Source organism: Schistocerca gregaria, chromosome 1 (assembly GCF_023897955.1).
Source record: "Schistocerca gregaria isolate iqSchGreg1 chromosome 1, iqSchGreg1.2, whole genome shotgun sequence".
NCBI classification, from domain to species: domain Eukaryota; kingdom Metazoa; phylum Arthropoda; class Insecta; order Orthoptera; family Acrididae; genus Schistocerca; species Schistocerca gregaria.
This window is the reverse complement of record NC_064920.1, coordinates 1,108,890,982-1,108,905,745: the sequence shown is the minus strand read 5'-3', so window position 1 is coordinate 1,108,905,745 and position 14,764 is coordinate 1,108,890,982. Positions and strand designations below refer to the sequence as shown.

At 39.7% G+C, this 14,764-nt stretch overlaps 1 protein-coding gene across 3 annotated transcripts in view; it reads left to right on the top strand.

Moving 5' to 3' along the window:
• Positions 1-8,711, top strand: part of LOC126283347 (transcription initiation factor TFIID subunit 13) — a 358,627-nt gene extending 349,916 nt beyond the window's left edge. For 2 of the 3 annotated variants that reach the window (XM_049982267.1, XM_049982266.1), the window contains exons 2-3: positions 571-741; positions 8,455-8,711. In XM_049982267.1, coding sequence (XP_049838224.1) covers positions 571-741; positions 8,455-8,628 — 345 coding nt within the window. In that variant the 3' untranslated portion in view covers positions 8,629-8,711. Of the gene's footprint in view, positions 1-531; positions 742-8,454 lie in introns of those variants that run through there. The other variant, XM_049982264.1, reaches the window with a different exon arrangement.
• Positions 8,712-14,764: the final 6,053 nt, after the last annotated feature.

Genomic DNA, 14,764 nt, shown 5'->3' with positions numbered 1-14,764 from the left:
TGACATACTTGTTTTGACTAAAAATTTTAAAAATTTGTGCCCATTTCTTTCAGTATGGGTCTTGTACCTGATGCCATAGTAATGATCAGAGAAGCTACAGACTCAAAGGACTTCAGACTCACATCATTGTTCCTCAGTATTGCTGAGACCACATCTGGGTACACCTCAAACCCCAGTATTTGAGTTCAGAATCTCTGTCTCACAGTAATGCAATCCAAGTGATATCTTCTTCTGTCTCATGGCCTTTTCCAGTGTGGAGGCACAGGAAGATACCTTATAAGGTTGAAAATTCCTTAATGGAAACAATAAAAAAAAGGAATGAAGAAAGGCAACTAATTATCTGCAGTTCAGTAGCTCATTCAAAACTCTGTAAAACTTACACCTATTCCTCCCCCGCCACACACCATTCATCAGTTACCTACATTACATTTATTATGGCATAGAATATGCACATAAAACATCCCAGTGCACACTCTTACTCTGTAACAAACATTTTGAGAAATGAAATTGATTATTCTTGAAGTCTAACACTAGCATTGATTTATAATGATCACAAAAATTTATTTCCAGTTTGAGGAAGAGGAGTCTGATTTACCACTTGGACAGACCCTTTCTGGAAGAAAGCGCTTATTTTCAAAAGAACTTCGTTGCATGATGTACGGCTTTGGTGATGATCAGAATCCATATACAGAAAGTGTTGATCTTCTAGAGGATCTCGTAATTGAATTCATTACAGAAATGGTAAGTTTCTGTGTTATTTTTATTGTTTTCAGTTAATAGTTATCGTATTTGTTTTCATGTGTGAATTTTGTGCTTTGTTGCAACAGTAGTGTCCAGAAGTGGTTTGTTTATTATTTGAAGTGTATACAATATGTCAACAAGATTGGAAAAGGGACAAGTTGAAACTATTTACAGTTGGACAAAAGACATGTATTTGTCAGAGAACAATGTCCAGTTGCCATCAGTTGGACAACAGATAACAGTGCACTGTTGTTGTGACAATGTTTGTGCACATTAGATTTCAAACCTGATTCTGCTCATTGCTTTAGAAATCATCTGTGATTGTGCTCATGTTGCCAGAAATGTGCTGAAATAAAGCAATAAAAATAACAGATTTGTTATGGAGCTACAAAATATAAATATTGATGACTCCTGCAGTAATAAACTGACCATTATTGACCACTGATGAAACTTTGAACATATTAATCAAGTTATCCTGGCAGGAAGACAACATTACATCACAACTGAGCTTATCACATAGGAAGGTTCATAGCATTCTGCATGATAGTAAGATGAATTCATAGGGCTTGTTCACAAATGCTGTCCCTTTTGAGTGCCACTGCCAGTTATAAATAACCCCGCTCCACTGACAGATGTTGGCGACAGCTTCCTGAGTACCATTGTTTGCTTTCCCTATTGTATACTGAGTGACCTGGTTAAGACAGTGTTAACGCACTAGACTCGCATTCACTAAGAACGGAGTTCATACATTCTGCCCTTACTCTTTGCCTTTAAATATGTCTGCTTGTGTCTGTGTATGTGCGGATGGATACGTGTGTGTGTGTGTGTGTGTGTGTGTGTGTGTGTGTGTGTGTGTGTGTGTGTGTGTGTGTGTCTGTGCGTGCGAGTGTACACCTGTCTTTTTTTCCCCTAAGGGAAGTCTTTCCGCTCCCAGGATTGGAATGACTCCTTACCCTCTCCCTTAAAACCCACATCCTTTCGTCTTTCCCTCTCCTTCCTGAAGAAGCAACCATCGGTTGCGAAAGCTAGTAATTCTGTGTGTGTGTTTTGTTCATTGTGCCTGTCTGCCAGCGCTTTCCCGCTTGGTAAGTCTTGGAATCTTTGTTTTTAATATATTTTTCCCATGTGGAAGTTTCTTTCTATTATATATATAAACTTCCACATGGGAAAAAATATATATATTAAAAACAAAGATTCCAAGACTTACCAAGCGGGAAAGCGCCGGCAGACAGGCACAATAAAATAACACACACACAAAATTTCTAGCTTTCGCAACCAACGGTTGCTTCTTCAGGAAAGAGGGAAGGAGAGGGAAAGACGAAAGGATGTGGGTTTTAAGGAAGAGGGTAAGGAGTCATTCCAATCCCTGGAGCGGAAAGACTTACCTTAGAGGGAAAAAAGGATAGGCACATACACACACACACACACACACACACACACACACACACACACACACATCCATACATCCATCCATCCATACATACATACATACATATACAGACACAAGCAGACATTCCACATGGGAAAAATATATTAAAAACAAAGATTCCAAGACTTACCAAGCGGGAAAGCGCCAGTAGATAGGCACAATAAAAAAAACACACTAACACACACACAAAGTTTCGAGCTTTCGCAACCGGCAGTTGCTTCATCAGGAAAGAGGGAAGGAGAAGGAAAGATGAAAGGATGGTGTCTGTGTATGTGCGGATGGATGTGTGTGTGTGCGCACGCGAGTGTTCACCTGTCCTATTTTCCCCTTAAGGTAAGCCTTTCCGCTCCCGGCGTTGGAATGACTCCTTACCCTCTCCCTTAAAACCCACATCCTTTTGTCTTTCCATCTCCTTCCCTCTTTCCTGAAGAATCAACCGTTGGTTGTGAAAGCTTGAATTTTGTATGTCTATTTGTGTTTGTTTGTGTGTCTATTGACCTGCCAGCACTTTTGTTTGGTAAGTCACATCATCTTTGTTTTCAGATATATTTTTCCCACATGGAATGTTTCCCTCATATATATATTATTTATTTTGTAATGTATCTGTAGTCTGTTGTGTCAAATGGTCAAAGGACAAATAAGTAAATGAATAAAATAAGTCATCTTTGCTGGCAGTGAAACATAACATTGCCTCTATTAGCCACGAACTGTTTGTCTGTCAGTCAGTTGGTTGGAAAGGAAGAACTTCTCCAGGGAAGTAAAAATTTCACATTTAGGAAAGTAGGGGGAAAGTTATGTGTAATTTCAGACGTCACTCATTATTCACTTTCTCTAAGAGCAGTCCCGAATCTTCGATATTTCTGAACTGCAGCAAAACCTTGATAGTGCCTCCCCTCCTTGCGCCCCTCCCCATCGAGAGCTTGAGTTAGAACATAAAAAAATTGATTTTTCAAACATGTGTTCATTTTGTAGTGCACATCTTTCTGAATAGTTGGATATATAAAACATGTGTGTTCAAGGAAATGTAATACGTAATTTGGTCTTAACTGCGCCAAAGTGCACTACCACGCCTCTTCACATGGCATTCTTCTGTCACTGTATTTCGTGCTGTCAAATTCAAACTTGTATATTTAGCAAAGGAACCTATCAAACCTATATTCAGGACAGTGGAAATTAAAATGTCCTTTGGTGCCTCTCCTGCTCCCAGTCAGCCGGTTTAATATCCATCCAGCCCCCCCCCCCTCCCCCCCAAAAAAGAGAGGGCAATCATAATTAATACTGTGTGAGATTATTTGTGGCTAGGACAATAAGAACTCTTCTTCTTCTTCAATCCTTAGGTCCCAGAATTTTTTTCTCTCTAATCTTGCTACAGCTTTACGCTGTGCGCTTTCCTTCTTGCAAGAGAATTTGCTTCCTTAACAAAGTGTAATACTGTAAAAGCTGTTAATATGTATAGTACGCAAGACAGGTGTGGTTTCTCGATTTGATTTCATCTATTTTGCCACTGTCTGCTATATAAAATGAAATAGTTGTTTCTAATATTACAGCAGTTGTAACACATGCCAAATAAGTGTGACTATTTTAGCACAAATGGTCATTTTTATCTACCTCATTTACATAAAAAACATGACAGTGTAATTCCCAGAGTACCTATTACAAGTGCCTATTAGGTCTACTACAAGCAAAAAGTTTTATGTTAGGAAATAGCTTCACATTTCATTTATATGCAACAGTTTCTCAAGCATGAGATCGAAAAGTAGTAGTAGTACAAAATTTTTATGTAAATTCAGAATCGTCGTATTCTTCCACATAATTTATAAGATGTCCCTGTTTCTTCTCCTTCCTGTTTCAAACCATCTTGCCATCACTAATTCTGTGCTATTCCTGCCATTGCCAAACTTATTCTCCAATTAACTTCACTAACCCTGCGAGAGTCACTGGTTCAGTTACCCAAGGTTACTCTTCATTTATGCATTATTATGTGTTTGTACAACGCGTTCTCCATGCTATTCCGAGAATAGATTGCTAACCGGGGGCTGTACAACTGCTCCTTAGCAGTGTAGCATACTGGCAAAAATTGGTAGCAAAATTTCATTTTCTTGGATACCCCGAGAAGATAACATGTAATCTTTCTTACCTCTTATTCCTGTCAGTCACTTATTTCCACTCTAGTAGTCTGAATCTATGGATTTCACTAATAATTATAACATTGATAAACATTCGCTCACCCAGTCAACCACATAAACGAACAGTGGTTGGCATTCACCTGCTTGATTTATTCGGCTCAGCTAATATAGCCCCGTCCCCTTTTGTCTGTGGGACAATTTTTTTATTTCTAGATGCGACAGGATTTCCCTAGCAGAGACATCACATACAATATGCACGCATTCAAAAATCAACTTATGATTAATTGAGGAATCAACTTCGAATGTTTTCAATTGATAGACCGACGTGCACTGGATACTATGCTCTTTGTGAAACAATCTTTTTTTCTTCAAGAATACGAATTTGGCACCTCCTGAAATTGCCACCCAGGGCAAATGCCCCGCTTCACCCTCCCTCCCCCCAGGTCTGGGCGTGTCTTAAGAGGGATAGATTATAATTAAGGAACTTGATATGGACATACTCCCATCATGCTATCAGAGAGCACCCAGGAAAAGAATAAAAACGGGCAGTGTGCTTGCATATAGATGTTTGACAGTTAAAGTTACCTTGCCAAGAACAGCATTATGAAACTGAAACATCCCTTCTAATTACCCAGGCCTGTACCAGCTGATTCCTTATTCCTTAAGGATATACATAGCGCAAAATGTGTTCTTGTAGTTAAACATATATAAGTCCAAAAATATTACAGTTAACACAGTAAAACTTGAGACTACTTTATACAACATAAAGCTTCAATTCTGTGCAGTGTTTGTTGGGAAATGCGCATCAACATACATTGTGTAAAGATTTGAATTTTTATTTAACGTTGTTTCTATAATGTACCATTTCTTGCAAACTAATGAAGCAATAAAATTGGAATAAGTTTGTAGCATGTACTATTAAAACAATCATCATGTAAATAAAGGAATAAGCAAAAAGAATCTTTTCACAGCCTTCTAGACTTATCTGCAGTTTGTTTCGATTGTGTGAACAAAAAAATTATCCCACAAAAAAGTAGCATAGAAAAGGCATGGTTCACAGCATAGAAAGAGGTGGTGTGGCAGGTGCAGACGCACAAACAAACTTTTTTAAAACTTATTTCTAGCCGGAATTTGATTATAAAACTTTGGAATGTTAGTCTTAACAAATCAATCTAATAAATTACTCAATAAAGAAACTGATTTTTTTTTCACAGTTTTGCCCGACATATGTCCTTAGATTTGTTCATATCTTCTGCTTATTAGGGAAGAGGAACTGTTGGCGAAATTGGAGGAGGGAGGGGTACTTATATCTCCCAGTGGGGAATTATTTGGATGGGATTACAGGGGTAACACTGATATTCACCTTAAAGTCAGAGAGAACCTATGGAAACTCTTGTGAAAACTACCACCTTATGTTACTGCTCTAAGTGTGGTCATCATTGCCTCTAGGAGTGCAGCAGATAGGTGTTGGGTGATATTAAACAAACCCAGAGTGATAAGCACTGCAACTTCACCTTTCAGTTCTGTCACCCAACCTGTTGTTGTTCATAGTTCTGTTGCCGCATTCTGTCACTGCAATTACTTTTTCTCAATGGCACACTGCTAGTGATACTGCTACTCTGCTCACAGGTGCTAGCTGTAAAGCTTGCCATATCTTAATTTATTCTTTGCACCTCTATCACAAGCTATATTCACCTGGTCAAATACCTTCTTGCCCTCCATCTTCCCACTAGTGCAACTATGGTATGAGAAGGGCTTGCAGCTACCCCGTCTCACTCATTTCCAGCTGCCAACATGTGTTACACCACAGTGACCAGATATTGGTTGGTGATCCACCCTTATTGTGCAACAACATTTGTCATGATTGCCAGCATACTTGACACATCTTATTGTGGCAGTATTTGGCTGCATGCCTCTGTTGCTGGTATTTAAAGCACTGAGGCTTTCTGTCGAGTCCTATTGGGCGAGGTTCCACAAAGACTTTTCAAGGCTCCTTCAACCCTGCCTTGTCCTCTTATCATATCGATGTGCAGCATGAGTAATGATTATTTTGTAGGTTAACAGTACTGCATGGGGCATTTCTGTGTCAAATATTCAATGCAACCTCTGCAGGATGACTGCCATTGCCAGTTTTTCTTCTTCTCCTGATCTGTCTTCTACAGAGTTTTGGTGATGAGCGTCGTTACCAGACATGCTTGTTGCCAGCCTATATCTAAAGCAGGACATTGTTGTTGTGAGATTAATTTTGTATATAGTTCTGAAAATTACCACAAAACACTTCAAAAGAACTTCGTTGAATGGTAGGGCAAGAAGTCCCCCATGGCCTTGTCAGTGGTTCATCCTGGCATTCACTGTAGCAGGAAAACACAGAATATCCAAGTCAGGATGGCCAGACGGGGTATGAACTCCACTCTGATGTCAGGAGTGGGAGTGGCTGCATTCACGTCACCCATGTCCTGATGGCCCTTGTGTCATTAATTAGTTTCAACTTCATATCTGCCTAAATACAGTGGGCTGTGTCATCATCTTATTGCTTGCTGAAGTTCTCCCAGTAGGACTGCCACCCTCATCATCTGAGTTCCCTTCAGCTACTCAGTAGTTACAGCCATCCAACGTCATTTTGTGTCTTTCTGCAGTTATGCCGTTTTTTTCCCATCCTGGAAGCTGACAACTGCTATTATATTGATGTGATAGAATTGCATTTTGTTGGAAACATATGAGTCTCAGCTTTATTTTTGATAAGGATAGAAGCTGAAGTAAGGGATAAAAATTTGTGCTAAATCCAGGACTTGAACCCTGGTCTCCTGCTTACTAGATGTACTAATCACTACACCACCATTGCATTGTGGCTCACACTGTTACATGGACTACCCCCCCCCCCCCCCCTAACACAAATGTCAGTTCATGCCTTCAGCCCATTTTTCCCTTCTTAAATCATCAGTACTGCTGAGGCTCTCTGATATTGGAATAACAACCCATCTTTGTATGTAATGGGGAAATCATACATGAACCTCAGGCATAGGTAATTGATCTTATAGAATTACATTTCCTGGTGACAATGTTCGTTTCAACTTTCTCTTCGATAAAGTGTCTGCCCTGATACATCTGTTTCCTGTGGATAAAACTTAAATTTCCAGCTAACTCATAAAGCACTCCAGGAGCGTTGTATGGATGTTGAGTCAAGTATACCTCATTTTGCATAAAGTACCTTGAGGAAAAGGTATATTGCAATAAAAGTTTATAACCAAATTTAGCAACATTTTGTTTTTCCTTATATAGTATGCCAAGATTGTCCACTAACCCCTTGGTACATAACCTGTGCATTATAATAGTCCCTTGTCATACATATATTCCAGAAAATTCTTACACCCACATAACAACACCATCCTTCCTTGGGTGCCTCAAATGGTTCTGACATATCTGTTGTTGAAGTATAGCCTCTTTGATCCTCCAAAGTTGGCAACTCTGACAGTAATCTTTGGTAAACTGTGGATGGTATGCCCTTGACCAATGAGAGTATGTGGAGCAAATCTCTGACATCTCTGGTAAAATTGTGTGTGTGTGTGTGTGTGTGTGTGTGTGTGTGTGTGTGTGTGTGTGTGTCATAATGGTTCCAACATCCAGGTCTCAGAAAAACTTCTGGCAACTCCTTAAACTTCACACCTGGTACCATAGAGCTTTATACTCCCAGTTCTCACTGTGCAGGCTGCCTACAATTGCTGTTTTCAACTTTCACAGTGATTGTTCATCACAAATGAAATGAATATTTTCGAATGTAAGTGAGCAGTCATTACAGTTTGGATCGCAAGTATTGTAATACATCCCAGGGCCCAATTGAGTGATAGTAGGAGTAACTTCCCATGAACACACACACACACACACACACACACACACACACACACACACACAGGTCATTAAGACATTTTATTACACATCAATCACTGAAGAAGATGTGACAATTATTATCAAATGCAGGCAATTATTCTGATGTTTTTTAAATCTTCTACATTTTCGTATTCACACAATAAAGCAATTTGCATACCAAATTTGTTGTACATTTCTTTTTTCCCATGGTGTGTATACTAACATTTTCTCCAGCTGTTATTAATGGTGTGATTGCTATATTTTGCTGATTTTTTTTGTTATTTCGTTTTTCAGACACACAAAGCTATGGAAATTGGAAGGACAGGAAGGGTTCAGGTTGAGGATATTGTTTTCCTTGTGCGAAAAGATGCTAGGAAATATGCACGTGTGAAGGATTTACTTACAATGAATGAAGAACTGAAGAAAGCCAGGAAGGCATTTGATGAAGTGAAGTATGTGGGGACGTAGAATGTGACTTGATAGGCTTCTGTGTAAATTTATATTTTTGTAAAAAAGTGTATTTATAAATAAACAACATTTTGTCGACTATACTTTTGTGTCAGTTGACAGTATTAGTTGTGATATAACACATATTCATAGTTGACATTGTCACATGAAAAACAATACATATAACATGAGAACCCCACACACCAAAGTTTCTGTACAAAACCATTTATTAGTTTAGCATAGATGCTGTCTTGGTGGTACATCAACAAGAAATTATCACATAGTATTTGCAAGAAATAGAGGGGTTTTCTATGTAATTGTGAAGAGAGAAAGTTTTTCTTGACTAAGCCCAGTTATTTCTTCAATTATTCTGAACAATTTTGTATGTTTGCCCCATGAAAATATCTGGTGTGCCTACTGTCTAAACTTATTCCAGTAACCTGATGCTGAGAAACTTGTTTTTTAATTCACACATCATACTTACTTCACAGCCAAAGCCCTTGACGAACAGAAGTGGTATGTTGTATTTCTTTGTGTATAACAGCCTTCCTGTTGGCTGCCATTTTCCTGATGACATTGTATAGTAAGAATAACTGCACTTTCAACCACAGATCTCCCATGGCATTTGCGATAAAAACCATGCTGCTGCACAGTCGTCTCACTAGAGCTGAGAATCTTTATAATCCATTCATAAGTAATTTGTGTATATAATGAACTCATTGTGTTTTTAAACTAGTCTTTATTTCCTCTTGATTAGTTTCTTGTAATCACTGTCCGGATATTCCTCAGAAGTTCACATTATAGATCATGTACAATCAGCTTGTTCCATGAAACTGTGTGTCAAAGAGGTTGTATTCTGACATCAATGAGTTGTTTATGACATATCAGTTTCTCTGCACTGAGACATTTATAACAAGAATAGTTTTAAACTTATTGCATCTCAATTGAAAGATAACAAATGGTAAGTGTGGCTAACAACATAATTAACAAAACAGTGTTAATCGGCTTTTCGTTGCTTAATATAGAAAACGTATCCATCACCGTCCCTATTAGCATGCGTGATGTATTTTATTTTTGTATTAATTTAAAAAAAATGTATTCATTTATTCTACCCCCATGAACCATGGACTTTGCCATTGGTGGGGAGGCTTGCGTGCCTCAGCGATACAGATGGCCGTACCGTAGGTGCAACCACAACGGAGGGGTATCTGTTGAGAGACCAGACAAACGTGTGGTTCCTGAAGAGGGGCAGCAGCCTTTTCAGTAGTTGCAGGGGCAACTGTCTGGATGATTGACTGATCTGGCCTTGTAACACTAACCAAAACGGCCTTGCTGTGCTGGTACTGCGAACGGCTGAAAGAAGGGGAAACTACGGCCGTAATTTTTCCCGAGGGCATGCAGCTTAACTGTATGGTTAAATGATGATGGTGCCCTCTTGGGTAAAATATTCCGGAGGTAAAATAGTCCCCCATTCGGATTTCCGGGCGGGGACTACTCAAGGGGATGTCATCAGGAGAAAGAAAACTGGCGTTCTACGGATCGGAGCGTGGAATGTCAGATCCCTTAATCGGGCAGGTAGGTTTGAAAATTTAAAAAGGGAAATGGATAGGTTAAAGTTAGATATAGTAGGAATTAGTGAAGCTCAGTGACAGGAGGAACAAGACTTTTGGTCAGCTGAATACAGGTTTATAAATACAAAATCAAATAGGGGTACTGCAGGAGTAGGTTTAATAATGAGTAAAAAAACTGGAGTGCGGGTAAGCTACTACCAACAGCATAGTGAATGCATTATTGTGGCCAAGATAGACACGAAGCCCATGCCTACTACAGTAGTACAAGTTTATATGCCAACTAGCTCTGCAGATGATGAAGAAATTGATGAAATGTATGATGAAATAAAAGAAATTGTTCAGATAGTGAAGGGAGACGAAAATTTAATAGTCATGGGTGACTGGAATTCGAGAGTAGGAAAAGGGAGAGAAGGAAACGTAGTGGGTGAAAATGGATTGGGGGAGAGAAATGAAAGAGGAAGCAGTCTGGTAGAATTTTGCACAGAGCATAACTTAATCATAGCTAACACTTAGTTCAAGAATCATAAAAGAAGGTTGTATACATGGAAGAATCCTGGAGATACTAGAAGGTATCAGATGGATTATATAATGGTAAGACAGAGATTTAGGAACCAGGTTTTAAATTGTAAGACATTTCCAGGGGCAGATGTGGACTCTGGCCACAATCTATTGGTAATGAACTGTAGATTAAAACTGCAAAAAGGTGGGAATTTAAGGAGATGGAACCTGCATAAACTGACTAAACCAGAGGTTGTACAGTTTTGGGGAGAGCATAAGGGAACAATTGACAGGAATGGGGGAAAGAAATACAGTAGAAGAAGAATGGATAGCTCTGAGGGATGAAGTAGTGAAGGCAGCAGAGGATCATGTAGGTAAAAAGACAAGGGCTAGTAGAAATCCTTGGGTAACAGAAGAAATATTGAATTTAATTGATGAAAGGAGAAAATATAAAAACGCAGTAAATGAAGCAGGCAAAAGAGAATACAAACGTCTCAAAAATGAGATTGACAGGAAGTGCAAAATGGCTAAGCAGGGATGGCTGGAGGACAAATGTAAGGATGTAGAGACTTATCTCACTAGGGGTAAGATAGATACTGCTTACAGGAAAATTAAAGAGACCTTTGGAGAAAAGAGAACCACTTGTATGAATATCAAGAGCTCAGATGGAAACCCAGTTCTAAGCAAAGAAGGGAAATCAGAAAGGTGGAAGGAGTATATAGAGGGTCTTATACAATGACAATGTACTTGAATTATGGAAATGGAAGAGGATGTAGAAGAAGATGAAATGGGAGATACGATACTGCATGAAGAGTTTGACAGAGCACTGAAAGACCCGAGTTGAAACAAGGCCCCCAGAGTAGACAACATTTCATTAGAACTACTGACGGCCTTGGGAGAGCCAGCCGTGACAAAACTCTACCATCTGGTGAGCAAGATGTATGAGACAAATGAAATACCCTCAGACTTCAAGAAGAATATAATAATTCCAATCCCAAAGAAAGCAGGTGTTGACAGATGAGAAAATTACCGAACTAACGCGTATTCTTTACAGATGAATGGAAAAACTGGTAGAAGCCCACCTTGGCGAAGATCAGTTTGGATTCCGCAGAAATGTTGGAACACGTGAGGCAATACTGACCCTACGACTTATCTTAGAAAATAGATTAAGGAAAGGCAAACCTACTTTTCTAGCATATGTAGACTTAGAGAAAGCTTTTGACAATGTTGACTGGAACACTCTCTTTCAAATTCTGAAGGTGGCAGGGGTAAAATACAGGGAGCGAAAGGCTATTTACAATTTGTACAGAAACCAGATGGCAGTTATAAGAGTCGCGGGGCATGAAAGGGAAGGGAAGGGAACGAGACAGGGGTGTAGCCTGTCACCGATGTTATTCAATCTGTATATTGAGCAAGCAGTAAAGGAAACAAAAGAAAAATTTGGAGTGGGTAATAAAGTCCATCGAGAAGAAATAAAAACTTTGAAGTTCGCCTATGACATTGTAATTCTGTCTGAGACAGGAAAGGACTTGGAAGAGCAGTTGAGCGGAATGGGCAGTGTCTTGAAAGGAGGATATAAGATGAACATCAACAAAAGCAAAACGAGGATAATGGAATGTAGTCAAATTAAATCGGGTGATGCTGAGGGAATTAAATTAGGAAATAAGACGCTTAAAGTAGTAAAGGAGTTTTGCTATTTGGGAAGCAAAATAACTGATGATGGTTGAAGTAGAAAGGATATAAAATGTAGACTGGCAATGGCAAGGAAAGCGTTTCTGAAGAAGAGAAATTTGTTAACATTGAGTATAGATATAAGTTTCAGAAAGTCGTTTATGAAAGTATTTGTATGGAGTGTAGCCATGTATGGAAGTGAAACATGGACGATAAATAGTTTGGACAAGAAGAGAATAGAAGCTTTCGAAATGTGGTGCTACAGAAGAATGCTGAAGATTGGATGGGTAGATCACATAACTAATGAGGAGGTATTGAATAGAATTGGGGAGGAGTTTGTGGCACAACTTGACAAGAAGAAGGGACTGGTTGGTAGGACATGTTCTGAGGCATCAAGGGATCACAAATTTAGCATTAGAGGGCAGCATTGAGGGTAAAAATCGTAGAGGGAGACCGAGAGATGAATACACTAAGCAGATTCAGAAGGATGTAGGTTGCAGTAAGTACTGGGAGACGAAGACGCTTGCACAGGATAGAGTAGCATGGAGAGCTGCATCAAACCAGTCTCAGGACTGAAGACAACAACAACATTAATTTATTGCCCTTTGGTATTAACCATTTAACCAGAGACATCAGCAACTACAAATTTTGTATACAGCTTTACATTAATTAGAAATTACATTAATTCTAGGTAATTCCAGCCCAAGCTGGTGGAGTTGACGGTTGTGTGCTTGCTTGTGTGTATGAATGGTGTGTTTTTTCTCTTTTACTAACTCAGGCTGTGACCGAAAGCTTTAAAGAGTGCGTTCTATAAGTAATGTGACCAATTTTTTTCTGTCCCAACGGTACACCACAGCGTGTTGTAACCAGATGGGCTAAGTGGAGTGGGGTGTTAGCTTCAAAACGTTCTTTGTCTCATTCGGCTGCAAGCATCCGGAGAGTCAGGACATGTGTTTTCGTTAACCCCCTCTTTGAGTTTATGTAACATGGCACAATGGATCATTCTGTAGAGCAACGGTACGCTATCAGATTTTGCGTTGAACTTGGGAACTCCACCACTAAAACATTTCCATTACCTCAGCATGCCCTTGGGACTGATTGCTTGTCCAAATCACAAGTTTTCCGATGGCTCAAGTTCATGGAGGGCCAAGAGGAGATCACCGGCCACAACCTATGAGTCGATGAAAATGTGTTGCGTGTGTGTGATTGTTTGAACTCTTGACAGATAGCTGAGCCTTCAATTGATAGCACAAACTCTAAACATGTTAAAAACAACTGTTTTCCGCATTGTGACCGAAGATTTGAACATGAGAAAGATGTGCCAAACTCATCCCAAAAGTGTTGACCGACGAACCCAAGCTCATGCGAATGCTTCGGTGCCAAGAAATGATGGAAATGTGTGAAAATGAACCTAATTTTTTAAACTCAGTTATCACTGGTGACGAGTCATGGATTTTTTAGTATGACCCTGAGACAAAAAGGTAGAGTTCAGAGTGGCAAACCCCATTGTCACCTCATCCCAAGAGGGCACGCATGAGCAAGTCCAGGATCAAAACTGTGCTCATTGTCTTCTTTGATGTCAGAGGCATTGTCCACCAAGAATTTGTACTTACCGGGACTACAGTGAACTCAGCTTTCTACTTGGAAGTGCTCAAAAGACTGAAAAGGAGGGTCTTTCGCTGCCAAAGCGACATCAAAGACACGTGGAAAGTTCACCATGACAACATGCCGAGTCACAGCGGCTTCATTGTCAATGACTTCCTGGCCAGGACCAAGACCCCTTCGGCTCCCCAGCCTCCCTACAATCCTGACCTGGCTCCCACTGACTAGTTTTGTTTCCTCAGTTAAAAGGAGTCATGACAGGAAAACACTGGGACACGATTGAAAGCATCCTGTAAATAGAAATCCATTTTTTCATGTATTGTTCATGTTCCTACCTGGAGTTTCCATTGCTTAAGTGCAGGTAAACTTCATGGTACACTTTGTACATTCACACACTCAATACAGTCTGTTGTTGTCGTGGTGGTGATGGTGGTGTTCATTTCAGAAACTGGTTTGATGCAGCTGTCCATGCTACTCTATCCTGTGCAAACTTCATCATCTACAAGTATCTACTGCAACCTACATCCTTCTGAATCTGCTTAGTGTATTCATCTCTTGGTCTCCCTCTACAATTTTTACCCTCCACGCTGCTGCCTTCCAATACTAAACTGGTGATCCCTTGAGGCCTCAGAACATGTCCAATCAACCGATCCCTTCTTGTAGTCACATTGTGCCACAAATTTCTCTTCTCCCCAATTCTATTCAGTACCACCTCATTATTTACGTGATCTATCCATCTAACCTTCAGCATTCTGCAGTAGTACTACATTTCGAAAGCTTCTACTGCCTTCTTGTCTAAACTACACTCCTGCAAA